The 27,962-nt window shown below is 45.4% G+C and overlaps 3 protein-coding genes across 7 annotated transcripts; 1 reads left to right on the top strand and 2 right to left on the bottom strand.

Moving 5' to 3' along the window:
- Positions 1–544: 544 nt before the first annotated feature.
- On the bottom strand, positions 545–6,714 carry GINS3 (GINS complex subunit 3). The gene is made up of 3 exons (XM_081016945.1): positions 6,466–6,714; positions 3,822–4,055; positions 545–1,806 (listed from the first exon to the last, which is right to left on the bottom strand). Exons 1-3 carry the CDS (start codon positions 6,652–6,654, stop codon positions 1,576–1,578), a joined length of 654 nt encoding a protein of 217 aa, XP_080873071.1. The 5' UTR covers positions 6,655–6,714; the 3' UTR covers positions 545–1,575.
- Positions 6,409–23,534, top strand: PRSS54 (serine protease 54). Of its 5 annotated transcripts, XM_081016904.1 has the most exons (8): positions 6,409–6,536; positions 10,756–10,813; positions 11,358–11,654; positions 11,766–11,937; positions 13,084–13,331; positions 13,967–14,091; positions 15,200–15,732; positions 23,303–23,534. In XM_081016904.1, exons 3-7 carry the CDS (start codon positions 11,402–11,404, stop codon positions 15,692–15,694), a joined length of 1,293 nt encoding a protein of 430 aa, XP_080873030.1. In that variant the 5' UTR covers positions 6,409–6,536; positions 10,756–10,813; positions 11,358–11,401; the 3' UTR covers positions 15,695–15,732; positions 23,303–23,534. The 5 variants fall into 5 exon arrangements, with proteins under 5 accessions (XP_080873030.1, XP_080873033.1, XP_080873032.1 ...); XM_081016907.1 differs by lacking the exon at positions 11,358–11,654; XM_081016906.1 differs by lacking the exons at positions 6,409–6,536; positions 11,358–11,654 and adding an exon at positions 7,683–7,730.
- CFAP263 (cilia and flagella associated protein 263) lies at positions 15,851–26,704 on the bottom strand. Its single transcript, XM_081016918.1, has 9 exons — positions 26,031–26,704; positions 24,222–24,345; positions 23,234–23,395; positions 21,710–21,865; positions 20,641–20,721; positions 19,866–20,021; positions 17,931–18,038; positions 16,937–17,092; positions 15,851–16,177 (listed from the first exon to the last, which is right to left on the bottom strand). The coding sequence occupies exons 1-9, from the start codon at positions 26,180–26,182 to the stop codon at positions 16,085–16,087; spliced, it is 1,188 nt and encodes a 395-aa protein (XP_080873044.1). The 5' UTR covers positions 26,183–26,704; the 3' UTR covers positions 15,851–16,084.
- Between the last annotated feature and the right edge of the window lie 1,258 nt (positions 26,705–27,962).

Genomic DNA, 27,962 nt, shown 5'->3' with positions numbered 1-27,962 from the left:
CTCCTCTGAGAAAAATGAGTCGCAGATGGCCTGGTCGGACTCCAAATGCCTGATCAAACACAGGGGACAGACTGAGCAAAATGTAGAGCAAGTAACAGATCAAAGGACAGACACAAAAGGCTGAGTTCAGCCTAGAAGAACTAACTGAGAAATATCAACATCAAACCTTTTCTCATTGTGTACTTCTAAAAATACAAGAAGGGGTTGAGAAATGCTAGAAGGAAGGATGTGGCAAGCACTGGCCATATGGCAAGAGATGAAAAATATACTCCTGTTGTCCCCCATCAGCAGAACAAGAGGCCAATCAGTTGTGGGGAAGAAGGCAGGAATCCAACCAAAATCTGCCTCTACTCCATCATAGTGTATGAGGAGTGCAACTTAAACAAGTGCTTATGCCCACAACAAGGAAGAGTTACATCAGCATTTCAATATGTTTTCCTCCTGCCAGGGGCAGTTCTGATAGGGCCACTCTGGACTTGTGCAACTATGAAGCCATACTAACAGATCTGAATAATTCAGCCTCAATAAACAGGTATAGACAGGCTTGCTTTTGCTAAAATCAGTTTTATTTATAATGCAATGCTAAACAAATTGTAAAAGGGAAACTGTAAAAGGGATTACTAATTTTCACCTACACTGAAATTATGCTGTTAAGGATGGAACAGAACCCAGAATGCAAAATCTGGAACCTGGAGATTCCCAAGACAGAGGATGTTGAAGAGAGCATATACTTTCCTGGAACATAGGGAAATCCATGCCAGGGGATGGTACAGAGGGGCTCATGGGTTGTCAAGCTGAGTCTGCAGCAAAGGCAGAGAAATAGCGGGCGGGAGTGGGACATTTATCCCTCCCTCCGCCAAAATAAGCAATACACAATGGAAGCAGGATAAAATGTCATTTAGATTAAAAGCCTAAGCTATTTAAGTGCAACAGCTTCCTCCAATAAATTGTGGGAGAAGCAGTTTTGCGAGTTCTGAGAATTCTCAGTTAAAAGATCCCAACTCCATTCAGAAAACTGCATTTCAAAGGACTGGGAAAGCTGCCCACTAAATTAAGATTTAGTAGAGTAGCTAAGCCCCTTGGACAGGAAGCTTCCAATGGGCAGGCACCAAGAGGCACATTAAAATATATTGGAGCTGCCTTTTCTCCCTAAGAAAGATCACTTTTCTAGCAAATAAAAGCAAAGGCAATAACCTGGTAGACTATGTACAAATACTCCAGTGATGATTTCTGAGGGCAAACTCAATTGCCTGAGAATTGTTCATCCTTTTGCCCTGCATTTCTAGAGTCATCACTTGAAAGATTAAAACATAGCTGCATTAGATTGAATAAAATGTTAATTATTGCCCAATAAGATTTGTTCCAATTGATTGTATCCATTCAGACACAAACCCAGAATAATCTTGTACGTCCTTAGAAGAGTGAGTGGACGGGTGCAGGCCACACAGTGTTAGCCAACATTCCTCAGAAATATGCTCTAGTTCAATCTCAAGATGTTACCAGGGAGATTTTCAATTCATAAAATGAACATCATTTCCTCTTGCCATGGAAGTGTCAACTGTGCCCTTCATGCACTCAGCTGTCCAAGTCAGAAAATTTTCTCTTCTTGTAATTCTGGATTAGGCTGGATGCTGTGATCTGGGAGGCCTGACCCTTTTCCCAGCACTGGAAGTCATTAAGTCCTTTCTGGCCTGCTTGAAATAAGGCTCGTTCCAACTCATCCAGACGGGCCACCAGCACAGACGTGTCCTCATTGAATGCATTCTGGGAAGAGTCCATGATGCGACGGAATCGGCCAATAAATGTCTGAAGAGGGAAGCAGAGTTACTTAGAATGGAAGGAAGTCCTGAGTAGGCTCAAGTAGCCAAAGGGAGTGCCAGGCTACACACAGGACCAGGTTAACAAACTATAGCAGCAGTCGGCGGGTGGGTGACTTTTTCCAGCCCAAGGTCACAGTCCATCATGGCCAACCTTCTTGGGGCTGCATGTTAGTGAGGTCAGAGGCAAAAGCGGGAAGAATAATGGATGCAAGCCTAACCTTTGTACAATGGGCTACATTTCAGCCACACAAAAGTCAGAGATTTCTACACACACACACACACACACACACACACCCACCCAGGGAAGCAAAAGGTATTATCACAGATCAAGGACACATTCCAGGCAGGCAAAAGCACTCAAGGAAGGCATGGAACAGGGCTGGTGTGGGTCCTGGCCTGGGAAGAGACAGAAAGATCTGGGTCAAGTTGGCTTCTCCTTTGACTGAGGCTTGCTGTGGCTGAATTATGAGTATAATGATTTGGGACCATGGTAGCATCTAGGCCATAGAAGGCCATTTACTTAATGACAATCCAATGGATTTGGTTTAGTTTTTGCAATGGATCAATGCAGCTACCTCCAATTTTCTGTGCTTGGATAATACCATGTTTAGCTATCTAAGAATAGGATTTTAAAACTGGAAAGAAATGATATTCTACCAAACGAAGGTGGGACTTAAAACTTTTGGAGATAACATGCCCTACAAAACACTAGGAAAAACTATCCAAATTGGCCTTTAGTGTACCATGCAAAGTATGCTCCATTTTAAACAGGAGAGGCAATTCAGGTGCTTGACCACTGCCTGGAGCTGGTAATGTGGACCGATACATTAAACTGAATCTGGGCAGGAGAGAGGTACTGTGTGCTGCAGGTACTCAGGTCCAGGTAGTAGGGAATGGGTTGGTACTCCCCTGGAAGCATCTAAGTTACCTGAGGACCAGGTGGCCTTGGTGGCTAGGAGAGCCTATGTCCAGCTCTGGTTGGTATGGCCCTTCCTGGTCAGGGATAGTTTGGCCGCAATGATCCAAGCCCAGGTGACTTCCAGACTGTACTACTGCAATGCACTTGAAGATGGTTTGGAAGCTGCAACTTGTGCAGAATGCAGCAGTCACACTGCTAATGAGTGCCAGACACACATTACAACAGTCTTGAAAGATCTGCAGTAGTTGCCTAACCCAATTTGGCACTGACATACAGGGCCTGAAATGACTTCAGCCCAAAATATATGAAGATACACCTCCTCCCACATCAACCTGCCTGTGTGTGCCAATGGACAGTGGCCAGTGAGAGGGCCTTCTCTGTGGTGGCTCCCAGGTTATGGAATGACCTCCCCTCCCAAGTTTTATCTTGTGCCACTACTGTGTGCTTTTAACTAGGATATTTCTGTAACCCACCCCAGGGCCATTTAGGCTATTACTACAAATAATAAACAAACAAAATAATTATAAGTAAATCTAGATAAAGTCTAGCACTGGATACTGACATGAATAAATGCTACACACTTTATTTTCCAAAAATGAGGACGCAGCCACTGTCACCTCTTTGTCACAGCAGCCCTGGGCACATCCTGCCATGTCTGACACCTGGTGAGGCTTATCTATTTATGTCTGCATAGCCTCTCCTGCACTCCCATTTTAAGATAGTTGTGAACTGTAGATTTGGAGTGACAAGATCCTGCTCAACTCTTTCTACCCTCCCCTCCCCCTCCCTCCTGTTTTGTTGAACATTCGTTCAGATGAAGAGAGTTGAAGAACTTGAAAGCTTGCTCAAAATTTAGCAGCACTTTGGTTGATTCTAATGAAGGTCTTTGCCATTTGGCACTGAAGCAAGTGTTGTACTTGCCATGATAAGTCAAAAAAGCACAGGGAAAAATTGGGTGGGAAGGTTGCTATGAACGTTTAACAGCTCTCAACGAGCAACACTTCACTACCAAAAGAAGCCATAGCACAGAGAGCTCAGAAGCATTAAGGGGAAGAAGCCTTCTGTCAAATTCGGTGTTTTACCTGCAATATAGTCTGAGCTAGTTCAGTATTTTCAGGACTGTCAAAATTCAGCAGCTGGGAGCCAAATCCATAGTAGTATGGCCCCAATTTATGCAGGTCAACCACATTGGCATCTGCATTTAACACCGTCCGCCAGCTCTCCTTGTAAATCTTTGGCAATTCCACAGAAAGGATCCTCCGTTTGTTGTCATATAAGCCTTTGGCCAGCCAGAGGGGGATTTCCAGCTTTGAGCCCTGTATAAATCAAAATACAAACAAGGTGAAAACCAACAATAAGCAGTATACATAAAACTGTAGCAGACTTGCAGCCGTGTTATGTACTCCAAGAAACTTGCATTGGCTGCCATAGTAACTTGGAAGCAAATTTGTTTGCAGCCTAAAGAGAAACTTGCACAAACAGAAACTGCACTGAAATTGCGGGGTTGAAGCACATTCTGCCTCACATTTGGGATGTGGTGTAGGACAGGGAAGCAATATAAAGTGATTCTAACATTTTGGGAGGGGGAGTTGGGAGGATAACAGTTTCAGACATTTGAACAAAATTGTACTGGCAGTGTCTCCCAGATGAACAGGTAAAATTAAGGAATAGACAATAGCAGACTTTCCATACATTTTAGACTACCAGAACAGTAACGAAAATATGTGTTTTTACACTATAATCTTAAGTGGTTTGACGCTATTGGGATGCTTGATTTGGGTAACCCTAATAAAATTTTGTTATATTTTTTTATTGTGTCAGGTTATATTTCTACACAAAATAGCACAGGGAAGTGTAGAGATGTATATAAAAAAGGGCAGGAATGAAATAAAGAGACTGGAAAATTACAAAATTAGAATCATTCCAAATGGAGATAGCAAACTTTAAAAAACAATACTGTGAATAGAATGTTTTTACATTTTAACTGTAATGATATCTGAGAATTTGATTAAAGTTACTTCAGAAAGACAAAAGAAAAGGATTAACTGTTGTCAATCTATAATGAAATGGTTTCAGGCTTTTAAAAATGGATTTGAAAGATAAAGGTAAAACAAAGCAATAATATTTTTATTGCTCTAGAATTTTTTTTTTAAATGGTTCCAAAGTAAGGTGCATCACAAATTTATGCGTGTGGTAAAAAGTACAGAAAATGTAAATTAAGACATTTGCTCTAACTTTCATGCCATATAAAGAGAGCCATTGTGGTGTAGTGGTTAGAATGTCAGACCAGGACTCAAATTCCCGCTCAGCCATGAAGCCCACTGAGTGATCTTGGGCCAGTCACTGTCCTCTCAGCTAAACCTAGCTCACAGGAATGTTGTGGGGATTAAATGAACAGGGAGCTACCTTGAGCTCCTTGGAGAAGAGGATATATATGCAACAAATGATAAATAACCTCATATTGCAGTGGGAAGGTGAATGTGGCTGAAACTGTTAGCTACAATAGCTTTACAGCTGTAGTTCCCAAGGAAGTTGCAGTTCAAAAGAACTGGAGAACAGCAGGTTGGGGACAGCCCTGTAGCTACAGAGGAGAGGAACATAGGAAGCTGCCTGATACCATGTCACACCATTGGTCCATCTAGCTCAGTACAGTCTATACTGACTGGCAGCAGCCCACTGGGGTTTCACGAAGGCTTCTTCCCCAGCCCTACCTGGAGATGCCAGGGATTGAACCAGGGGCCTTCTGCATGCGAAGCAGATGCTCCACCACTGAGCTGTGGACCCTCCCTCAAGATGGACCCCTCCCCCTCCTCTGGTGCCAAAGTTTGGCTGAAGTCTAAAAAGGTTTGGGCTCTACTCTCTTGAGCCAGAGCAAGCCTTAGCCTCTCCTTCCCAGGAGCTCCAAGCCGGCTTGGAGCACCAGCCACGAAGAAGCATGATCTACAGTGGTACCTTGGGTTACAAATGCTTCAGGTTACAGACTCCACTAAGCCAGAAATAGTGCTTCAGGTTAAGAACTTTGCTTCAGGATGAGAACAGAAATCATGCTCCGGCGGTACGGCAGCAGCAGGAGGCCCCATTAGCTAAAGTGGTGCTTCAGGTTAAGAACAGTTTCAGGTTAAGTACGGACTTCCGGAACGAATTAAGTACTTAACCTGAGGTACCACTGTACTTGGGTTGCCCATCCAGAGCCCAATGGCATGCAGATGCCTCATGCTCTGCTGACCTGCATTCAGATGCATTGCACTTTTAAATTATTTAGGACCTCGTTAAGGGAAAAGATTAAAAAGAGAAGGCTTGAGTTACAAGAACATGAACAGCTGCCCTTGCTGCTACCTTCTGCATTCATACAATCATAGAAAGGGACCCCCAGGGTCATCTAGTCCAACCCCCTGCAGTGCAGGAATCCTGTCCGCAGCCGTCTCTGGTTGAGCTCTACCAACCAACCTTCTGGTTAACAGCCAGATGCACCGACCCATTGTGCCATTTCAGTCATACAACTATCTTGGATTCCCCCACTGAAATCCCGGGATTTCTCATTGTCCTCCGAGAAACTTCAAACTCAACCCGGAAACTCGCCATGGTAACGAAGTCGCCTTATAGATCTATGGGCAAAGCCGATTTGAACGGAAGTCTGAACCTCCCGTTCTGTATCGTCACTTCCGACTTGAAGCTGTCGGGAGTTGTAGTCATTCCATCCAGGAGGGTGGCGGGATGTTAGCTCACCTCAGGGAGCGCGTTGTCTGAGGAGGCGGCGGCGGCACTGGCCGCTTTACCCAAGACGGTGGCGAGGCGAGGTAGTTTGATCTCAGCGCGGCACGGCAGCCTCTCTTGCGACATGAGGATGTCTGCCAGAGAGAGGAAACTCTCCTCGGTCCCCAGCGCAGCCTCCACCGGCGTGTAGGCCTCGCCCATAGCGCCGCTACAGAAAAGCCCGCGCTTCGTTCGCGCACGCGCACGCCGCCCTTCTCAATGGCCCCTCCTGCGGGGGGGGGCGGGGCAGGTCGTGCGGCTGCGCTGTGAGCTCGCTGCTGCAAAGCGCTTGGCTTGTGCCTTTTGCTTGTTCGGGGATCACTCGCCCTCTTCAAGGCTGCAGGCCTTCTTGGGGGTATCTCCGCTCCGCAAAGAACGGCTGATTTATAAATTTTCAATTTCAATCGTTCTTGACACAGATATTACAGTATAATAGTTCCTAAACCTTGGTGCAAATCTGGCCACGAAGCTTAAATTAATTTACAACTAAACAGTAAAGAATTTACTAAATAGTAAACCTTGTATGAGACTCTTGAGAGTCCCATGGACTGCAAGAAGATCAAACCTATCCATTCTTAAGGAAATCAGCCCTGAGTGCTCATTGGAAGGACAGATCGTGAAGCTGAGGCTCCAATACTTTGGCCACCTCATGAGAAGAGAAGACTCCCTGGAAAAGACCCTGATGTTGGGAAAGATGGAGGGCACAAGGAGAAGGGGACGACAGAGGATGAGATGGTTGGATAGTGTCTTCGAAGCTACAAACATGAGTCTGATCAAACTGCGGGAGGCAGTGGAAGACAGAAGTGCCTGGCGTGCTCTGGTCCACGGGGTCATGAAGAGTCGGACACGACTAAACGACTAAACAACAACAAACCTTGTATGATTTTTTTAATGTGGCAGCACCTGTACTTTGGGACTCTGCCTACTTATATCAGGCAGGCGCCTTCACTGCACTTTTTCCATGCCTGCTTAAAACATTTTTGTTTTGGCAACCCTACTGTATCCGGTTTTTAGTTTATTGCTGGTTTTAATTATTCAAAGGTTTTAAATAGTTGTCAACAGTTTTTACTGACAATTTTATTGTTTCATTCTTGTTTCATTGCTTTCATTTTTTTATTGTTTCATTCAATTTTATTGTTTCAGTTTTTACAAACAATTTTTTTTATTTCATTCTTTTTTCATTCATTTTTCATTGCTGCATTCTCATGAGGGAAAGGGGGGGACACACACACAGGATGGTAAGGTCAAAAAAGAGCTAGCAGCGGACTCCCATTTCTCCACCAGAGTGTAGCAACTGAGCCAAAAGCGAGTCCTATTTGCATGAATGGGACCTTTCCACCCCCACAGCCTATCATGGGAGGGAGGGCAGCATGCAGGGAGGGTAGGGTTAACCTTTCCCAATTCTGGAGGTGAAGTCAAACCACTGCGTTAACCAAAGTTACCTTCTTTGGGCGCAAGCCTAGGCAGTGTATGGAGGTTCTGGGTCGCCCAGACGTCAAGCCCCTCTTGGCCTTGCTAAAGTGGTCCAAAGGAAAGCAGAGCAATACATTTGGCACCAGTTTAGTTGCAGCAGTTGCTGGAAGGAGGTGTACAAGGCATCATCCAACCATCTTAGGGACTCCACTCTGGATTTATGTAGGGTTTCATCCTTAGGCATGTCCAAAGTTGGGGGCCCGCCAGTTTAATCCGGTCCTCATGGCAGTTTAAAAAAAGCTCAACAACTTTGGTGTAAAATCATTAAAAAGCTAAACAACAACTTCAACCCTAAAAAGGACCAACAGCTTTGGTCGGCCCCCATGGCCCTTCACTTCATCAAATATGGCCCTCTTTGGAAAAAGTTTGGACACCACTGCTAGTCTTTTCTTATCTCAAAGATGTTCCACAAGGCAGCAGAGATTTAGGATCAGGGTTTTCCTTCTAGATGGGCTATCTTCCTAGGTTGACAAGCCCCATCTGCTCCTACACCATGTGCAGAAACCGCCTTCTTGAGCCTGTCTTCGCATGCAGGGGAAGTCCCTAGTTCACTGAGAGTTTGAGACCCATTGGCTACCCTCACCAGGTCTTTTCTTCTAGAAAAAAGAGGTGCAGGAACTTGCTGACCTTTTTTTTAGGGGGCGCGCCTAGCCAAAGTTGTTGAGTTTTTTTAGGGGAGGTCATCTCTAGAAAAGCTTCTCTTCTTAGGATTCAGAAATGACCCTGGGGTCAGATTTGCCTTAAATTTAGGGAATGCAGTTATGGATTTGGAGCGAGAAGGGGAATTGCAAGCAGGTCTAGTCCCAGAAAGGTTATTGGTCATGAGGCCAGCAAGAAGGAACTCCAGCACCATGGCAACCACGACCTAACAATAGTTGAGTCTGCAGTGCCAAATTCTGGCAAAGGGCATGGTCGCTCCTGGGCTCTACCTGATGGCAGGAAATCAGAGGTCAGGAAATGGCAGGAAATCAGACCAAGCCAAGACCTCTTTGGTAAAAGAAGGCAGAAAAATATATGGTTGCTCTTGACAGAATAACTTGGGAGATGGAATAGGAAAAGGCTCACAGAAAAGAGATGTGTTTTAGAAAGAGCAAGACAAGAACCACATAATGGAGTTTCTAGGAAAGTCAAACAAAGGAGAACAAGAGGCAGTGTGGTGTAATGGTTAGAGCAAAGCTTTCCAAACTGTATGTCACGACATGTTAGTGTGTCAGCTGCAGTGTGTAGGTATGTTGCAGGAACGCTCCCTGCACTCTTCCCAGTGTTGGAAAGGGGTTAGTTTAACCTCCAGTTTGCTGGTAAAACTGAATTACTGTGTCGTGAAATGATGCATGTCTAAAGTGTGTCATCAACATGAAAAGTTTGGAAAGTTCTGGGCAGAGCGCTGGAATAGGACCTGGGAGACAAGGGTTCAAATCTCCACTTGGCCATGAAATTCACTGGGTCACCTTGAGCTAGTCACTGCCTCTCACCCTAACCTACCTCACAGGGTTGTTATGAGAATTAAATGAGGAAGGTGAGGGTCATGTACATCACCTTGAGCTTCTTGTAGAAAAAGGTGGGATATAAATGCAATAAATAAAGAATAAACGCAGAACAAGGTTTCAAGAGAATTTGCCATGGATCTTCATCCATCTGTTATACCGGTTGATTTGAGTACAGTATCTTTTCAATCCACTGTGGGAGGAGGGACACCTCTTGTTCTCAAGCCGCACCACAACTCTCTAGTTCAGTCTTTTAAAATGCAATGACCTCCAAATGTTTTGGACTACAACTCCCATCAGCCCCAACCAGCATAGTTATCATTGCCATATTTCAAAAAGTGAATATCCAGACAAATAGGCACACATGCACCTGGCGAGGTCTTTGTGGTTTCCACAGGATCTCCTCCCTGTACAGAAATTAATCTTGAAAACAGCAATCTGTTGTAGTCAATAGAATAAGCTGCAGTGCCCATGACAGCTCCTTTGGTTTGCAAATGGTCCATGGGTCCCAAAAGGTTGGGGGTCCCCTGCTTTAAAGCAGTGGCTTTCCAATTTCCTACTTCCAGGCAACCCTGCACCACAATGATGGGCCTTCCAATAAATTCCCACACTTCTGATAAGGAATTCCAATGCCGTTTTGTGGAGAATTCTGGATCGCCCAGTTTATGTTCAGCAGTAAATAAAACTGTAGGAACGTCATTGTTGGCCCATTTCTACTGTGTGACCAAGGACACACCCAACCCTCTAGCAACTATACATTGCAAGGGAAGAGGGACAAGAAAAGCTGAATCAGACCAATGGCTTATCTAGTCCAGCATCATCTTCTCACAGTGGCTGACCAAATGCCTGTGGGAAACTTTCAAGCAGCACATGAGCACAACAGCACTCTACCCACCTGTGCTTCCCAGCAACTGGTATGTGGACATGAGACCTCTGACAGTGGAGGTAAACACAGCCATTGTGGCTAGTAGCCGTTAATTGGAGAAGCTTGCCTGCCATTCCTGTGCCTTTCCTTGAGAAATCCCTGAAAGGCCTTCCTGAAGACATTTTGAAAAACCATTGTACTAAAGAAGATGACAATTGGTGTCTGTATGTGTTGCCTAGGAGAAAAGGTTTCAAGGTAAAACTGATCACTGTAACACTAGCAGCGCCTTGCTAGACATGCTGCATTTGCTTCTCCAGTGGCTATGGGATTGATCTGGGCTTCGGAACAGAAAGACTGACTTCTGCTGAAGATGAGAGACGAGGAAAGGTCCTGGGAAATGCCTGTGCCGAGCTTACGGTCTGCTTTCTTTTCTTCTAACAGGGACATTGCATAGGAAGCCTGTTTTTGTGCTGCTGCATCTTGCCCTCTTCAGCGGCTGGTGAGTGAAGCATTTGGGTCTGACCTTGCAGCAGAACAATGGCCATGGGCGGTAGAGCTAAGAGACCTTTCTGGGCCCAAAGATGCCAGAGGGCACAGAAATGGGGTGGGGACGCAATGCAATGAAGGTGGACATTGTGTGTGTGTTGTAAGTAGTAGTAATAATAATGGTAGTATCTGCTAGCACTGCCACATTAGATGACCCAAAATCCAAACAGTGCATAATACCATAATAAACCAGACTTTTGCCGACCTGGTGCCTGCCAGGCTTGGACTACAACTCCCATCAGCCTCAGCCAATGGTAAGGCATTATGGGAGCTGTAGTTCAAAAGGTTTGGAGGCTGCCAGGTTGACAAAGGCTAACACAAACAATGCAAACTAGGCAAACTGGTATACTTGCCCTAGGTCACATCTTTAACTGCTGAAGCAGTTTTCAGAGTAGATGACACAAGTTCTCCCTTTCAGGCAGAATTTGGCCAAGGTTGTACACTATTTCAAATGCTTTGCATTCTTTTCCAACTTTTGGATTTTCTTGTGAAAACAGGGCTGATGAGACATAACTGAGAAACAAACGTATCACAGGGAAGGATGGGATTCCTGTGGCCTTCCAAATGTTGGACTCTGGCTTCTACCACATCCAGCTATAATAGAGGGCCTGACTCGTTTGCCTGGATGGAGGATGGAGAGGTCAAATGTACTTCCATTTCTCTGCCCACTTTTCCCTCTGGCTTCACCCTCCGCTGGCATGTGGCCTTTCCCCCCAGAAGGGAATGCAGCCCTTGGGCTGGAAAAGGCTCCCCATCCACTGGAGGACATGTTCTGCTTCTTGCAGCACAATGGGGTAATGAACCTCCTGGATATTAGCAGGACAAAGGAGAAAATACAGTGGCTGAGGCTGAATTCAGACAGGCCTTGATGACTGACTTGCCCCTCCTCTTTCTCACTGGCACAGATTGCGGCATGCAGATCAGCTTAGATCCCAGAAGACCCATGCAAGAGTTTGCAGCTGTAGATGAACTCCCTTGGATGGTATCTTTGCAGGATGTCTATGGCAACCACTTGGCTTTGGGCTGCATCCTGGATAAACATTGGATAGTAAGTGCAGCCTCTACTTTCCTGAACAGGTGGGTGCTAAAGTGGAGGTTTTTACACACATGGAGCAGGAACAGTTATAGCTGCAAATCATCAAACACTGTATAGGAACTTCCTTCAAGGGCCAGAAAAAACTTTGCAACAATTAATAATAGTTCTTGCAGCACAATCCTATCCTTGGGTCATTCTAGCTAGACAAGTAGGTCAACTTGGAGATGTAGCAGGGTTGAAGTGGAGCCCGGGCAGAGGGCTCTGCTCAGTGGTCTGCCCCTGTTCCTTGCAGCAGCTGCAAAAGAGGTGGTGTTTCAGGAAAAGTGCTCCCAGGTGAGTCCATGAAAAGCTTCAGATGAAGACCTCTGTTCCCAGCCACACTGGAAAACTGGCTGCTCAGTTAATCAGAATCCTACCACAATAGGCTGCCAGAAGTACATAGCCCCCAGCAAAGAAACACAATGAAGTTTGGGGCTATATCTGGTTGGCCACTTTGAGAACAGGCTACTGGACTAGATGGGCAACTGGCCTGATCCAGCAGGGGCCAGTCAAAACGTTGGCAAGCCTAGCAGGCAGGAATTAGGGTCCCTTTTGCCACGTGCAAAAGCAGCAGCAGGAGACTTGTGCAGCCTATCTGCTTCTCTCTGTTAAGGCCTCCCCATGGTAACAATGGAGAATTGATTGGTTGTGTGCATTTGGCAACCAATAGGGTTTTTTTTTATAAAAAAAAAGCCAATAGCCACAGTCAGGAGGGTGGGCCAGAATTGTGGCCAACAAGGAAACAGTTAAACCTCCCTTCCCCATTTCCTGCATCCTGATGAAAACCTAACCCCTCTCCTGTTGTTGTTGTTTAGTCGTTTAGTCGTGTCCGACTCTTCGTGACCCCATGGACCAGAGCACGCCAGGCACTTCTGTCTTCCACAACCCCTCTCCTGCCTTCTATTTATTATTATTATTAGTAGTATGTAAATACATGTTTAGCATGATGTCAGGATTCCTGTGCTTTTAACTGGTACTTGAAAGTCAGGCATTCATTAACTGATTCTTTTCCTATATCGCTGCACCTCCTCTTCAATTTCTGTGCCTCAAGCCCAGAAGCTTCCCCCAGGAATGGAGAGGCCTGAAGCAAGGGGCCATGTCTGTGTTCACTCAAGTGCCTTTTCTTTGCTTACGCTTTCCATGGCCAGGACCCAGGTGTTGGCCCTGGTTGGTATCACAGGCCTGAAAGACAGAAGTTTCTTGATCCCCATCAGTGCCATCATCCCGCATGAAGCCTTTGATGAACTCACTCTTCACAATGATATTGCCCTCCTGAAGATAGGCGCCCGGCTCTATTTCAGCAAGGCTTTGCAGCCCATCTGCTTCCCACCTGAAAACTTCCCTGTGACAGCTCTAAGGAACTGCTTGGTTGTGGGCTGGCTGCATCCTCACACAGGTGAGCTACTTGTGTACCATGGCGCTCACAATGGCAGGCTTCACAAATGCTGTGCAAGATCAATTGCTCCATTATTTTTGGATTGCATTTACACCCTGCTCTTCCTACAAGAACATGTTTGGTGTTATGCCTATTTTCAGTTTTTCTCCCATGAGAACATCCATCCCTCTCATGGATACACATCTATTGGCCATCTGCATGTGGAAGACTTCCCATAGTTCCCAGGGATCAGATCTATGTCTTCCTTGCATGTGGTTATTGCATGTGGCTTCCAAGATTTCTCCTGGCTGGACACTTAAGAGACAAGGTGCTATTCAAACCTTTTTTAGAACACAGAATTCTTTTGAACCAATAGAGTCACTAATCTAATTTCAATTTGTAGACATTTTGCCAGAACCAAATTCTGGAAGCTAGTGAGATCTTTCGTCTTTTCTTTACCTTGCCCCTCACTGTTGGGTACTAAGGAGAGCTACTTCCTCTTTGCCCTGGACAGAAGACAGGAAATATAGCTTTTAGCACAGGAGGGTGGGCTTTGAAGGGAAGATGGGCAGCCCAATGTGTGTTGTGTTCAGTTGCCAACTTAGTCCTGTAAAGACCTAGAAAGGCCAGGCTTTGCTCATGCCTTTGTATCTCAGTCCAGACAGGGAGCGTCTCTCTACGGAAGCTCTCGGTGGTGGATGTTGACCCCTGTCCCCTACACAGAATCATGACCACAGAGTGCTGCAGCCACAGGAAAGCTGACAATGTGTCTGGATGCCTGGTGAGAAAGTCATGTTCCTAGGCTCATCTGCTGCTACCTCTACACAATTCATAAACACAACAAGAAGTTCTCTTCTAGTGACTGTGCAAACACTTCAGCAAGGCATAGTGAAAGTACAGAAAATATTTCCCCCTTTTAACACAAGAGAATTGCTGCAGCCGTTTACTGGGCAGGGTGGTGCTTTAACATTAGCACTTGTGTTTTCTATTATTAAATTATAATTTTTAGATATTGTTATAAATATATATATATTTGTGAGCCCCTTCTAAGAATTTTTTTCTAAAAGTTGGGGTATAAATCTATTGAAGAACTTTTGAGAAAGGGGCAGATCTACTCATTCCTAGGCAGCATTTGATAAAAAAAAGAAGAAACACCCATCAAGAGACCAGTTAAGAGCTGGTAGGTGAACCATAGCCCATAAGTAATCTCAGAACTGTAGCCTCAGAAATGTCTTGGAATGTCTAATTTTCATGTTATTCTGATGGCTGAAAACAGGGCCGGGCATGATGAATCTGGATTTAATCCAGTTTATTCAAGATCCACAGGTAAATGTTAAATGCACTCTTAATTCACATTTCTGCTCCGCTGTGAAGCTGAGTGATCTTAGGACAGAGATGGTGACAGGCCCATCTTCACAGGGTTATTGTGAGAATAAAACAGAGAGGAGGAGGAGAACCCTGTATGCCACTATGACACCCTTAGCCAGCCAGCTCACAGTGCCCAATTTCAAACGCTAATGATTCCTGCCTGCTGCTGGCAATCCCTGTTTGTGGAAGTGAGTTGTTAGGGGGACCATTTTCCTTGATCTGCTATTTGGAAGGAATCTGCAGCAGAGAGTAAAACAGCAGTTTCTGCTCCTGATGGAACCTTTTCATTGGACCAGGAGGCCCACCAAAAAGCTCCACAAACTCCTCCTTGTTCCTAAAATTCTGACTTTGTGCACCTATCATGAGGTCATGAGCTCCATATTCTTTTTCTTATTTTGCCTTGCCTTTTATTGTATTTTATGATTTCTCTGTCAGTTGTCTTGAACTGCATGTGGAGAGGTGGGGGAGAGGTATTTGAAATGAATAAATAAAGGCACCTTTGCTTTTTTCCTCTTCCAAAGGGATACCCAGGCAACCCGGTCATGTGCCAGGCAGATGGAACAAGGCAGTGGGTGCTGAAGGGAGTGATGACCAAGGGCGGTATGAGATGCTATGGGCCGTTTCTCTACACCAGAGTGTCTTCCTATGGCGACTGGATTGTGACCACCACAGCAAAGTGGGGAGCTCCGGCCTCTCCCATCCCTGACTCAAGACACAGCCCCTTCAGACCTCCCATGGAGGAGGGCGAAGGGATATTTGAACCCATTGGGGAGGAGAGAGCCATTGACTTCTCAGACCACACCAGCCTTAATCATACAGAGCACCTCACAGAAGACAGCCAGGAGCTCCCAGAAGGGCCAGCTGAGTCACGGGCCAAGCAGTCTGATCCCATCTATTATGACTACTACAGTGGGGAGCTTCTTCCCGTTTCTACAGCCAAGTTAGGCCAGCCTGAAGGCCTCCTCTCTAAAAGCCTCATGCCCTGTCTTCTGACATGCTGGATGGTGGCAGGTTAAGCAGCAGACATTTTTGAGAAATGCACAGCTGAGATATGGTGAGTGCTGTTATGCTCATCTGTCATTTCCCCAGAAGTCCCATTTGGACAATTAAACTTCAAACCCTCCTTATTCAATCTCCTCAGAACCATGTGGTATGAAATGACTCCAAAGTGGTAAATATAGCCAGATATATTGATGACTTATAAAGTAACTCATCACAGGGGAACAGAAAGGGAAAGGGGACAACAACTGCAGGGGTCCTGAGACCCTGGTGCAAATACCTTGTCAGGAAGAGAGAGCCAAAGAAGACAGAGGAAGCAGGAGGCATGTGCTACAGGGACTACTGTTCTCTTCCAAGGCTAGGCAACTGGGCCCTTGGTAAAGTGCCTTTGTCCAGCTCTCTCCTTCTCAGTTGCTCCCTTGCTCTGGGAGAAGAGCCTGCAGCTGTTGACTTGCCAGCTTTGCCTTGTGCCAAGTACTCTGGTAGCCCCGCAAGGCCATCTGTGAGACGGAAGAGGGGAAAAGAGGAAAGCAGTAAGAAACTGAGCTGGGAGTGAGGGACAGAGAGAGAGACTGAGAAAGAAAACCCAGACCAAGGGGGAGGGGGACAACTATTGCATGCCTTCTATTTACCCTAAATGACAAATGCTCTCTAAGTTCCTGCCCCTAAGGTGGGTGGAGCAGCTGTTCCTGGCCCTCTCTTGCTTGCTCATCCTCATTCTGCTCCTCTTTTAAACTCCAAGCAAGGAGAAAAAACCACACATATACAGAGAGGCTGCTTCTCCTCCTGTATCTGCACCGTGGAGTAATATCATTTCAGAGTGCTCCAGAAACAGCATCCACTATCTGCAGGCTTATCTACTTCCTGATGCTCTACTGCCACCTTCACAATCCTAGAAAGCTTAAATAAAACCCTGCTCTGCAAACCAGCAAGGGAGAGAACAAGGACAAGAAAGGATATGCCAAAGGCAACAGGTTGAAAGTGGAGTTTTTGTCCATAGCCACATCTCTTCAAGTTCAGGGCTATCCCTACACTGATCCCCAACTCCACTTCCTGCACACAATCTGAACACCCTTTTCCAATAGGGAATTTTACCTCTCTTTAACCTGGTGTTGAGTATAACAATGAGGCACTTGGCCACATATTGCCCACATCAGAGCCAAGCTTGTGTTCAGAGGCAGAACAGAGGTTTAACACAGACCTCGCTGTGGTCAGCCCTGTGGCACAGGTGCCCAGATGTAAGACCAGCATGCTCATACCTCTGCAATTTCCACCTTCCTCTCCCAGATCTTGATGATGTTCTCCAGTTCATGTACTGCCATCTTCTCATGGACATAGTCAAGGACAGGGGGCACTTTGTACTCTGCCAGTTGTTTCCGTAGCCTTTTGTTCAGGACCTCGGCTTTGAACCGTTCCTATAAAAAAAAGGAAAAAAGAAAATTATTTTGATGAGAGACTCTCTTTAGTTTTATTTCATTGCATTGTATGGGGTGGGGTGGGGACAGGAATTTAGATCAGGGAAATGGCAGGGGGAGAAAAGGCTAAACACCTCTTCATCCAACATCAATACACCAATCACATTCAGAACCCCCAGTGACTTCTTTAAAGTAAAAATAAAAATGTTTGGAGAGCTGATCACAGATCTTCACTGTAATATGTAGTTGGACCCTTCACCGGTCCCTTACTCTGGGGGAAGCACCTGCAGCTGATGACTGGCCGTTTTCATCTGAAGCCAGACACTGCAGGGCTCCTGCTGGTAACCCACCCTATTTTCTGAGTAAGGGAAATAGCTGTTTATCCTGAACGTACAACCCACGGAAGATAAAGAGGCACTGAGCCTTTCCTGACATTCTTTCCTTAGTCAGAGGACTCCCCCTCTTGATCCACGCAAATAAACCATCTTCAGTTTGCAACCAATCACACTTTTCTTCCTGAAAATGTGAAAGTTCCTGTCCAGGCTTTTCAGCATCACTTATAGCAAGCAAATTAGTTCCCAGATAATACAAAGTCCTCCCTTAGTGTACTGATTTTTCTCCTGGGATCATTTTTGCTCTACTTTGACTCACAAGCCTGAAAAATCACATGCATTAACAATAAAAAATAATAAAAATACATTAGGAGCCAGTAAACTGGACATTGTTCCTGGCGGCAACACCATCATTCACAAATAATCCCAGTAAGTTGATCCTGTCACTGTTACTTTAAAACCTTTGCTTGCAGTTAAATAGCTCCTGTCCCTCCCTTCAGTCCTACCTCCTCAACGAGGATGGCTTCATGTTCAATTTTTTCCAGAGACTCCTTTCTCTGGGCAATATCTTTCACCAGGTTGGTGGCCAGGGTCATTGCGGTATACAGTTTCTTCTGAAATAAAACAAGTTGATCCAGACTGAGAGTGAAAAGAAGGTTGGATGGCCTGTGTCTACCTAAGCAGAAGGAACTTTCAGAAGGCAGCATTCAGATTTACTTTGCATGTCTGAATGCTACCTGGCCACACACGGAACAGCTGTAACTGGAAAATGAGGTTTCAGTAGCCAGCACAGACACTAAATCCAGAATGGAAGTATAAAGTATGTTCACAAAATTATGTTCACCTTTACAAAGTTCCATCCTTATTTCAGATATTGTGATATATTGATATATTGCAATGTTTAGCTGGTGATATATCAGGATTATTCCCTGGGAATAATGCCCAAGTGAAAATGAAGACAGTAGTGCAAAGAAGAGATTTGAAGAGATGCAGAAAAAGAGACTCCTGCTGAAATCCCTTCTTCTGGACAGTGAAATATGCTCCAGAAGCTTTTGGGAAAGGGCCAAAGCTAAGAGGTTAAGAGCATCTGCTTGGAATGCAGAAGGTTCTTGGTTCAACTCTCGATGGATTCTCCAGGAAGGGCTAGGAATGGCCCCTGAGTCTGAAGTCCTGGAGAACTGCTGTCAGTTGGTGCAGACATTATTGAGCCAAATGGACCAAGAGTCCTGTGTCCCTAGGCTCATCCTCCTCTAAGTTTGGCCCAGGATGATACAACCTCCTGGACCAAGTCCCACCGTTTTGATTCTTATAGGCTCATTTGCACACAGTGGGATCTTCCTTTGGGGTGGGGGAAGCTTCCCATGGTAAGCATAAGGTTTCAGGGACAGTTGTCCCTCCAATTTTGCATTATGACAAGCCCCCCCCCCCCATGGTAGCCATTTTGTGCCTGGAGCCCCTAAATTCAAAATTCAAAAGGTACCCACTAGTCCAAAATGGTGCCTCTTTCAGGATGTGTGTGTGTGAGAGAGAGACAGAGAGACTCAGACCTTCTTTTAGCTTGCTTCCACACTAGACATTTACTGCAGAATAGCCAAGCTTTACCAGGGGTACCAACTTGAATAAAATATGGGAGAGGGGGCAGGTAAGCTCTGACCCGCATAATTGATCCCAAGACATGGCTCATGCACACCATTTGAATGGCAATGCCCATCAACTTGGGGAGGGGGCACAGCCCCCTCAAATATTTTAGTGGGAGGGACCAAAGGGAGATCGGCCCCTAGACGTTGGGTCCTATGCTTTACACACTCATTTTCTACAGGTTATTTGCATGACATCATAAACAAACATCATGTTCCCCATACTCAGTTCCCCCTCTTTTTCTTTTCAGAGCCCAGAATATTCAACTTTAAAAAACCCCAATTCAATAGCACACAATTACCCAAGTGAATATACCCCCTTCCTCCACTTCTATTCTCGCTGATTAAATTGTTCTGGCCATTTTCTGGACTGTTGCCATTTCCTTTCCTATTCTCTGTCCCTCTTCTCTAGGAATCAACTTGATCAATTTAACTCTCCCTGTCCAAAAAGCATTGCTTTTATATCAGCACCGCTACCCCCATTGCAGAGGGCATGGGCAGGTGGGGGAGAATCATGAATGAGAATGCAGTTTGGAGAAGGGAGCATTTAACCCTCTTGCACAATGTTTCTGACCATTGGAACTCTGCTCTGCAACAGAAGAGATGGAGGAAAAGCTGTGTTTACTCCTTAGCAGAATAATTGCTGGTTACAGAGCAGAGCTTTGGTCTACAGCAGCACTGTCCCCCTCAGTAGGGAAGTGCAGGCAGTTGGATCCCAGGTCTCTTCCAGCAGCCATCTTAAGCCATGTATGGGGAACCAAAGAGCAGGGGAGAGAGAGAGTACTGTGGGACTGCTCTACTTACTCTGTAGAAATTGAGGACCTGGATAGCGTTGCCCACAGTCAGCTTCAGTTGCAGCAGCTCCTGGTTCCGCTCATCAATCTTCTCCAGGAACTGAGCATTCTCGATTTTCAGCTGCTGGAAATCGACCTCGTGTAGTGCCTCCCCGAGTTCCTCCTTCTGCAGACCAACCGAGAACAGTGTGGGTCACTGACCAGGGAGCCCAAGTACATAGCAGGTTTCTCTGTGTACAGTTCTAGTTGCCTCACCTCAGAAAGGATATTGTAGAGTTGGAAAAGGTTCAGAAAACAGCAACCAAGATGATCAAGGGGATGGAGTGACTCCTCCATGAAAGGTTGCAGTGTTTGGGACCTTTTAGTTTAGGGAAAAGGCATTTAAGAGGTGAAAGGATATAAGTTTATAAAGTTATGCATGGCATGGAGAAAGCAGGTAAAAGTTTTGTTCCCTCTCTCATAATACTAGAACATCCAATGAAGCTGAAAGTTGGAAGATTCAGGACATTTAAAAGAAAGCATTTCTTCACATACAGTAGTGCACAGTTAACCTGTGGAACTTGCTCCCAAAGGAGGCAGTGATAGTCAAATTTGGATGGTTTTAAAAGAGGACATGTTCCAAATGTTGGGTGCTCTTTCTGAATTGATGATTCTGGTGTTCTACTTATGGAGATACTCCTGATCAATGAGCAACAACATGGAATGCATGGGACACCAAGCAATGGAACACCCGAGGCGAGACTGGCCTGTTGAGATGCACCTTCACAAACTTGCAGTTTACGCACCTGCTTGAGCTGCATTTGCATCTTCTTCTTCTGGACTTTCAGGGAATCATTTTTCAAACGAATTTTCTCTTTCAGTACATCCTGAAAAAGAAAGTCACCTAATTTCTTTCTCAGGCTTGCTGCTAAAGTTTGCCTGCATTTACATGTACTTTATGTGTGGCTGGGAGATGAGCACTTACCCTGCAGGCTGTGACCAATCACTCCTGGCGGCAAAGCTCTCCAGAGGAAACTCCCAGGTAATAACAGGAATGCTGCTTTGCCTTGGACCTTACATGTATCCAAATGGAATTGCCTCTCAACTCTAACATGTGTGAAGACTTTTGAGTTGCACAGAACTCTATTTTAGGCCAAAGAGTTAGGTGCATCTCAGAAGTATTTTGAGCAATTATACAATTGTGTATAATTGTGTATAAACAGCTCTCAACCCTGATGCAGTTAAACTAGAAGGAATGGCAGCTGCTCATTATTATTGCTATTGCCTTGCACAGGCAATAGCCATTCTCTGAAAGATTGAATTGAGGAAAAGTTGATGAAGATCAGAACTGGGACTTCATAGATACAGTTGCCATCTTTTTCATTGGCCCCACTCCTATGTATTTACCAGGCTGAAATGTAATATAACATGTAGAAATGTGGTGAAGCTGGCATGGAGATAGGAGGATGAGCTTTACCTGTTTTATTTCTGCATGTTAAGGATACAGGTACAGGGTTAGGTATGGTTCTTTAATAATAAATATCCATCCTATTTACTGATTCAGCTTTATAATGTCAAGATATGTATTCCATGGAATAAGAATGCTCTGAAATAGACACATTTCTCAGGAAGTCCTCCTCTGAATGACAAAGATTGCTTAAGGCGTCTGAATGTATGCCACTGTTTGGTGGGATCCACCATGATGTCTACAGGCTACTGCACTCAGTTGCTGGTATCTAACAAAACAAGAACATATGCAGGAGGATTAGAGACACTGACGGTCCCACTAACAGGCTGTTTTACCAAGGTTCTCAGTCGGCTAACAGAGCAAAATGAGAGCAGCTGGTGGGACTCCCCAATGTTCTCTCCACTTACCCTGTAGCGTATCCTATCTTCCATGTATCTTAGCACTTTTTCAGAGGCGATGACACTCCCTTTCTTCTTGGTGATGGTTTTGACTATATCTTTGTCAAAGTCCTGCACAGCTTTCTTAATGTCAACTAGGCGGATGTCTGCTTCCTCCAGAACAGCCTGCCAAATTCAGATTGCACCGTCAGTAAAGGAAGGCTGCATGTCATTGATTTGTTCTCATGGAAAACCATGCTGACCAGCTGCTGCCCGGGGACAAAGCATTGTGTTCTGTAAACTCTTGAGTTAAAAAGGTGGAGACCAGCAGCAAGCAGTAGGTGGCAAACATGAATTGCTTGGCTGTGGTACTCCAGCTGAACTCCTTGCCCAAGACCATTAATTGTTATGACTGTTAATGAGCAATGCCTAACTGATGGTAAGATGTCCAGCAATTATTTATTTACTACATTTATATGCTGCCTTTCTGCCAAGGCACCCAAGGTTCTTTTAGTATTTTAAAATTGCAATCCAACACATGCTATAAAATGTAAAGTTGCCTATGAGTGGGTGAGTCCAACGGAGCAGGCACTGATGTTTCCTGCCTCTCTTGCTTCCCCCTTTCCTTCCCACAGGGCAGATGGTGCAGGCCCAAATAATGTTTTTGTTTATCTCCCTTGCTCAGTTCCCACCTTGAAAGTCACACTCCATTGGAAAAGCTTTCCAAACCTGACCATGTTATTGCAACTGATAATCTTGGAACTAACCCTAACTGGGCTCCCCAAACTCCATGCATAAGAGCCTGTGTGAGCAAATGGCACTGCCAAGCACTTCAGCTGTATTTCTCATGCCACAGCTCCTGCTGTGTTTATAATACTGAAATACTGAATGAGGAAAAGAGTGATTTCATTGGCAGACAAATTAAGCAGCCACCCACTCTGGCCAGCTATGCACTCCAGGTTTAAGTATCCAGAAAAGAGACATTTAACCCAAGTTTTAGCTCTTCAGCATCTATTGTAAAATACACAAAAGAGGAATATTCTGACATTCTGCAAGAGGCAGCCTGGCATGTATCTTCCCAATCAACAGCAAAACTGACAGTCTTTTAAAAGGCAGTTCCTCCCCTTAACTATGGCTTTTATAAGCCCACAGCTCCTTGGAGTGTCCATAAATTGGTGTTTTTAAGCCTTTCCCAAAGTACTACTGCACAGAAATGTATAACAAGATCAGCGCTAAAGCCCAGAAAATACAGGGGATCTTGAAGCCCAGTGTTTTAATGTTATCAAGTGCCATCATTTCCTGCCTTCCGCTTCTCAAGAAGACCAGTTGTCTACAGCCTTGACTAAATGAACTGCCTTTGGATTATAAGTTTGATTGGTAGAAAAGTGCCTCTTCATCTGAATCACCAGATACTACTGAGTGGGCCAAAAATGGCATACCACTGCTCACTTACTAAATTTGACCTGGCATGAACAGGTGCCTCAATGAGGAGAGAACACACACTTCAGTACAGCGATACAACACATGCCTCTTCCTATCCCAGAGCAACTATACCAGGTAGTTCTGCAACAGCCTTTCTGAATTTTCCTTTAACCTCTGAACGTCTTCCTTTGTCTCCTCCAGCTCCCGTTGTGCTATGTCACATTTCTGTTCCACTGTCAGACCCACCAGACGATCTGCTGTTAACCGGGATTTAGATTTGCGCCTGCCTCGTGCCTGGAAACCAAATGATTGCAAGATAGAAGCACACAGCTCTGAATAAGAAGCCACAAAAGGTGCAACTGAACTCTAGAAATTACCATCACTGTATTTGTTTCTTCTTTTCCCCCTTTATGAATATTAATAAGTAACATGCTTTGTTAGGTGTCTTAGATGAAATTTGTGGTGAATTGGATACACAATGGATTGGCAGCCTGATATTAACAATAACAATAATATATGGTTAGTATTATATTTATTTGTTGCTTGTTACAAAAAATGTCTCAAAGCAACTTACAATTATAAAAGCATACATGATACAAAATTCAAAATAAATAAAAAAGATAAAAGAACATTAATTGACTAAAATTACTCATCCTGTAATAATATAAAAAGGGCAAATCATACCCTAATCTACTAAAAGATGAACATCAATTAAGAGCAAAATGCCTGGATGAAAAGGAATGTGGTCTAAATATAGGTAGTGATGGAACGTGGTACATCTCTCTGGGGAGAGCATTCCACACTTGCAAGCCACCTCTGAGAAGGCCCAATCTTGTGCTGGCACCCTCTGCCCCTCCCTTGGAGGAGGGCTTCAGATGACAAGTGCAGGGTCTGAGTAGGTCTAGGCAGGAAGAAGCAGTTCCTAAGGTACTGAGGTCCTGAGCCACCTAAGGCTTTATAGGACAAAAACAACACTTTAAATTTAGAGTCTGCTTCTCATCTGCACTCTGGCCAGTTAAGCTTCAGCAAAGGACAAGGGAGCAGACTCTTTGCACCATCAAAACCACAAATACTGCCATAACAGCTATACCAGTATCTGTAAAATAATCCCATAACTTACAAGTTGTGCTTGTCCCATGTCCATCAAAGAGCCAAACTTTTCCAGCACCAAGTCTCTTGGCTCAAGCCGATTGAAAGTCTTCTCAAACATTGTTGTCTCGAGTTTGAGCATGGCATTGTCATGGCTGAAGGTAGATGACAGATTAGGTGAGCAAACCCAGTGGTTCATGTGAGCAATGCATGTCACAAACCAAAAGGGATAACAGCAGTATCCATTAAGGCAAAGTCTGAGGAAGACAAAATCCTCAAGCTGCAATCTATGGTAACCTACTCCTTAGAGAGGGGACACATAATTTTTGCACCACTCTGAGGGTTGCATTTGAGGTAAAGCAGCAATAAATTCTGGAACAATAACTACCTAAGAAAAGTTTTGAAGTTTACTCTTTAAAACAGGGGTCAGCAAACTTTTTCAGCAGGGAGCCAGTCCACTATCCCTCAGACCTTGCCAGACTATATTTGGGGGGAGGGAGAAGAACGAATTCCTATGCCCCACAAATACCCCTGAGATGCATTTTAAATAAAAGTATACATTCTACTCATATAAAAACACACTGATTCCTGGACCATCTGTTGGCCGGGTTTAGAAGGCGATTGGGTCGAATCTGGCCCCTGGGCCTTAGTTTTGCCTACCCATGCTTTAAAATGTCCCACATAAACTATATATATATATATATATATATATATATATATATATATATATAATTTACAAATATCAACAAAATTCCTCTTCTTGGAACTGCCATTTCATCCATTTCTTGAGAAAATTATTTTCCATCTTCTGTGGGACAATCTTTATTGAAGATTACTTGGTTTAATCTTCTGTCTAAGCCACCGTTTCTCAGTTATGATCCTAGGGTCCAGTACTGGGTTTTAATATTTTTTCCGTACCAGTCCCTCTCAGGCAATGGAAATGCCTTTCACTTCTCCTTCTGGCTTACCTATTTATTAAGGTGTTACATTCAACACCTTAACTAATGAAATTAAGTTTAAAATATATCCTGGGGTATAATATTCTTGCTTGAAATTCTCAACATCTTAGTACATATGAGAAAAGTGTGTGTATACCATTTAAGTTTACCACAGGTAGCAGTCATACAGGGTGACTGCCACAGGTCTGCACACAGCATCACTGTTTCCTGTAACTTTTCCATTTACAGCACACACCCTGAACTTTCTCTTGAGCTTGTTTTCTGAATTTAGTATAGTTTGGTGACATGTTTCCTTACAGGTCGGGGAACAACATTGTAGGGTTAGAGAGGGTAAAGCACACATATTCATAGCATTGGGGGGGGGAGGGGGTTAATAAAACTGAAAAGCCCCATATCTTGGGTTACATCCACACCATACCTTTAAAGCACATTTAAAGTGCATTTCTTCACTCAAAGAATCCTGGGAACTTTAGCTTGTTAAGTGTGCTGGTAATGACAGCTCTGTGATGTGCAAACTACAAAATTCCCAGGAGACTTAGTGGCAAGCCATGACAGTCCAGGTGGTATATGTGTGCTATAAATGTATGGTACGGATGTAACCTTGGCTATTATTTGGATTTAGTTAGTGAAACCCATCCTTAGTAAGGCTGATGGCCAGAATGCGATTTACAGCCAAACCTGCCCCCTAGCTATGCTCCTCCGCTTTCTGCCATAGAAGTGAACGGGAGACCCGCGCCGCCCCAGGGTAGGTCGTTCCCTTTGCCCACAGGGATGGCTGCCAGCCAGTCGGGGGGAAGGAAAGGGGGTGTCTTTGAGGGGCCCCAAGTGGATGTGCGTCGGAGGAAGAGCCGGAGCCGCCGCGCGGGTTCTTCTCGCCGCACCTGGCTTCCTCCACCAAGGAGTGCAGCTGGGAAATGGAGAACTGGGCCAGGTCCTGGTGCAGCTCCTCGCTCAGCTCCCGCGACTCGCCCGTGTGGACGCTGTCGCGCTCCGACTCCTCGTCCGCCATGGCCGTGGGCTGCGAGATCGCCATAGCAACGCGGCACAGGCCCCGCAGGCCGCCCGACCGCGCCTCCTCGTCTTCCAGGCCCGGCCTTCCAGGAGGGGCCTCGTCATCGCGGGCGGCCAGCCGCTGCGCCTCGCGACCGAGACGAGGAGGCTGCTGGGTGGCGGCTGCTCCGCTCCAAGCGGGGAATAACCCTCGGCAAGCGGAGCTTCACCTAATCCCCGGACTATGGCACGGCCGGCAGGAGAGTTTGATGCTGACTCGCGGGCAGCTTGTTCCCTCGCTCCGGCGGCGGCTTCATGCCTAACCCGGGGGCGAGAGCACAGTGGCTGCTTCCTGCGCGCTCGGCCAGAAGCAGCAGCTCCTGACAGGCAGCTGCGGCCGGACTCGATTTCCGGGCATGCGAAGCCGGCCTTTGCGGTGCTGAAGGTGTTGTGCAGCTATGCTTATTCTGTTTATGCCTCGCTTCCCAAACCGAAAAGCCCTGCAGTAAGCATAGATCCGGAGTGTCGTCGCTCTCGCACCGGCAGCCTAGCAATAAAAGTCTCTGACCTACATTGCAAGACGGTCGGGAAAAGATTCCGTCTCCTCCGCCCCGCCTGCTCTGGGAATCATGCCAGTGGGCAACATTGGAAGGATAGTCAGTGGCAAGCACACATTAGCATGCCTTTCATCAAAATATGTTCCAAGGCAATTTACAACGCCGGAACAGGGGGGAAAGCTAAAAAAGAAATACAGTACACACAGTACGCCTTCCCAACCTACTGCTCCTCCAGATGTTTTGGACCGCAATTTCCATCACGGCCGGACGCTAGCCTAGGAATGATGAGAGTTGTTCAAAACATCTGGAAGGGCACCTGGTCGAGCGGGCCATAAGACCTCCTTCAGCATCAATATCATCATTATGAATATAATAATAATTCAATTTATATCTCACCGTTCCTCCCCAAGCAGCACAGGGCAGCAATGATAACCAGGACTTTGACTGATTAAACATTCTTTGGCCTTTGAAATGCGTTGTTGGAGCGTTGTTATTGGTTTGCTTTTATTTTATTATGTATTTTGTGTTCTCATTTTGCATTTTTATGTTGTGAACCGCCCTGTGATCTTCGGATGAAGAGCGGTATACAAATTTCAAAATAAGAAAATAGATATTAAAATTTAAAAACAAAAACATTCTAAAAGCAATTACGGTTAAAAGCATACTACTATCCAATGCGTTTGCCAGGAGGAATGGGTGAACAGCGCTGTTTTCAAAGTTCTCTAACTTTCAGGAGATCACCTCGCTAATCCCCATCAGCTCTCCCAAAAAGGGTTAATAACAATTTAAAGCATTTTGTATTATGTTACATGGCTATTTCAAAATGAGGGGGTGAAAGAAAAATCTCTACAGTATTAAAAGGGGAAAGCCTCCATGTTATCAAAAGAGCACTCGAGCTCCTTTCCTGCCACATTTTCTTTAAAAACAAAAAGCCACGTGCTCCGCTCCTCTTTTGTACGAGTAGGTGCTCTTCTCAACGCCCCGCTCGGAAACAAAGTGTCAATGGAACCCGGAAGTCTTGCGCAACGGTTTGTCTAACCGCGTAAATCTGCGGACCAGAGGCACGCACGTGCTCGCGGCGCTTTACGTCACAGCCCGTCCCTCTCACAGCGAGCAGGAGGCGGAGTCACAGCCGACGCGACGGCGGCTCGGCTTCCCTTTGGCAACGTCAGCTCCTCCTCCTCCTCGCCGCAGGGGGCCGCTGTTGCGCCGGACGCGAGCCGGCCCGTGCAAGGGACTCTCTCCGCGCGCGGAGCCGGGCTGGTG

Source organism: Podarcis pityusensis, assembly GCF_964106645.2.
Source record: "Podarcis pityusensis genome assembly, chromosome: 8".
Taxonomy (NCBI): domain Eukaryota; kingdom Metazoa; phylum Chordata; class Lepidosauria; order Squamata; family Lacertidae; genus Podarcis; species Podarcis pityusensis.
Note: the sequence above shows the minus strand (reverse complement) of the source record. Positions and strands in the feature narration are given on the sequence as shown.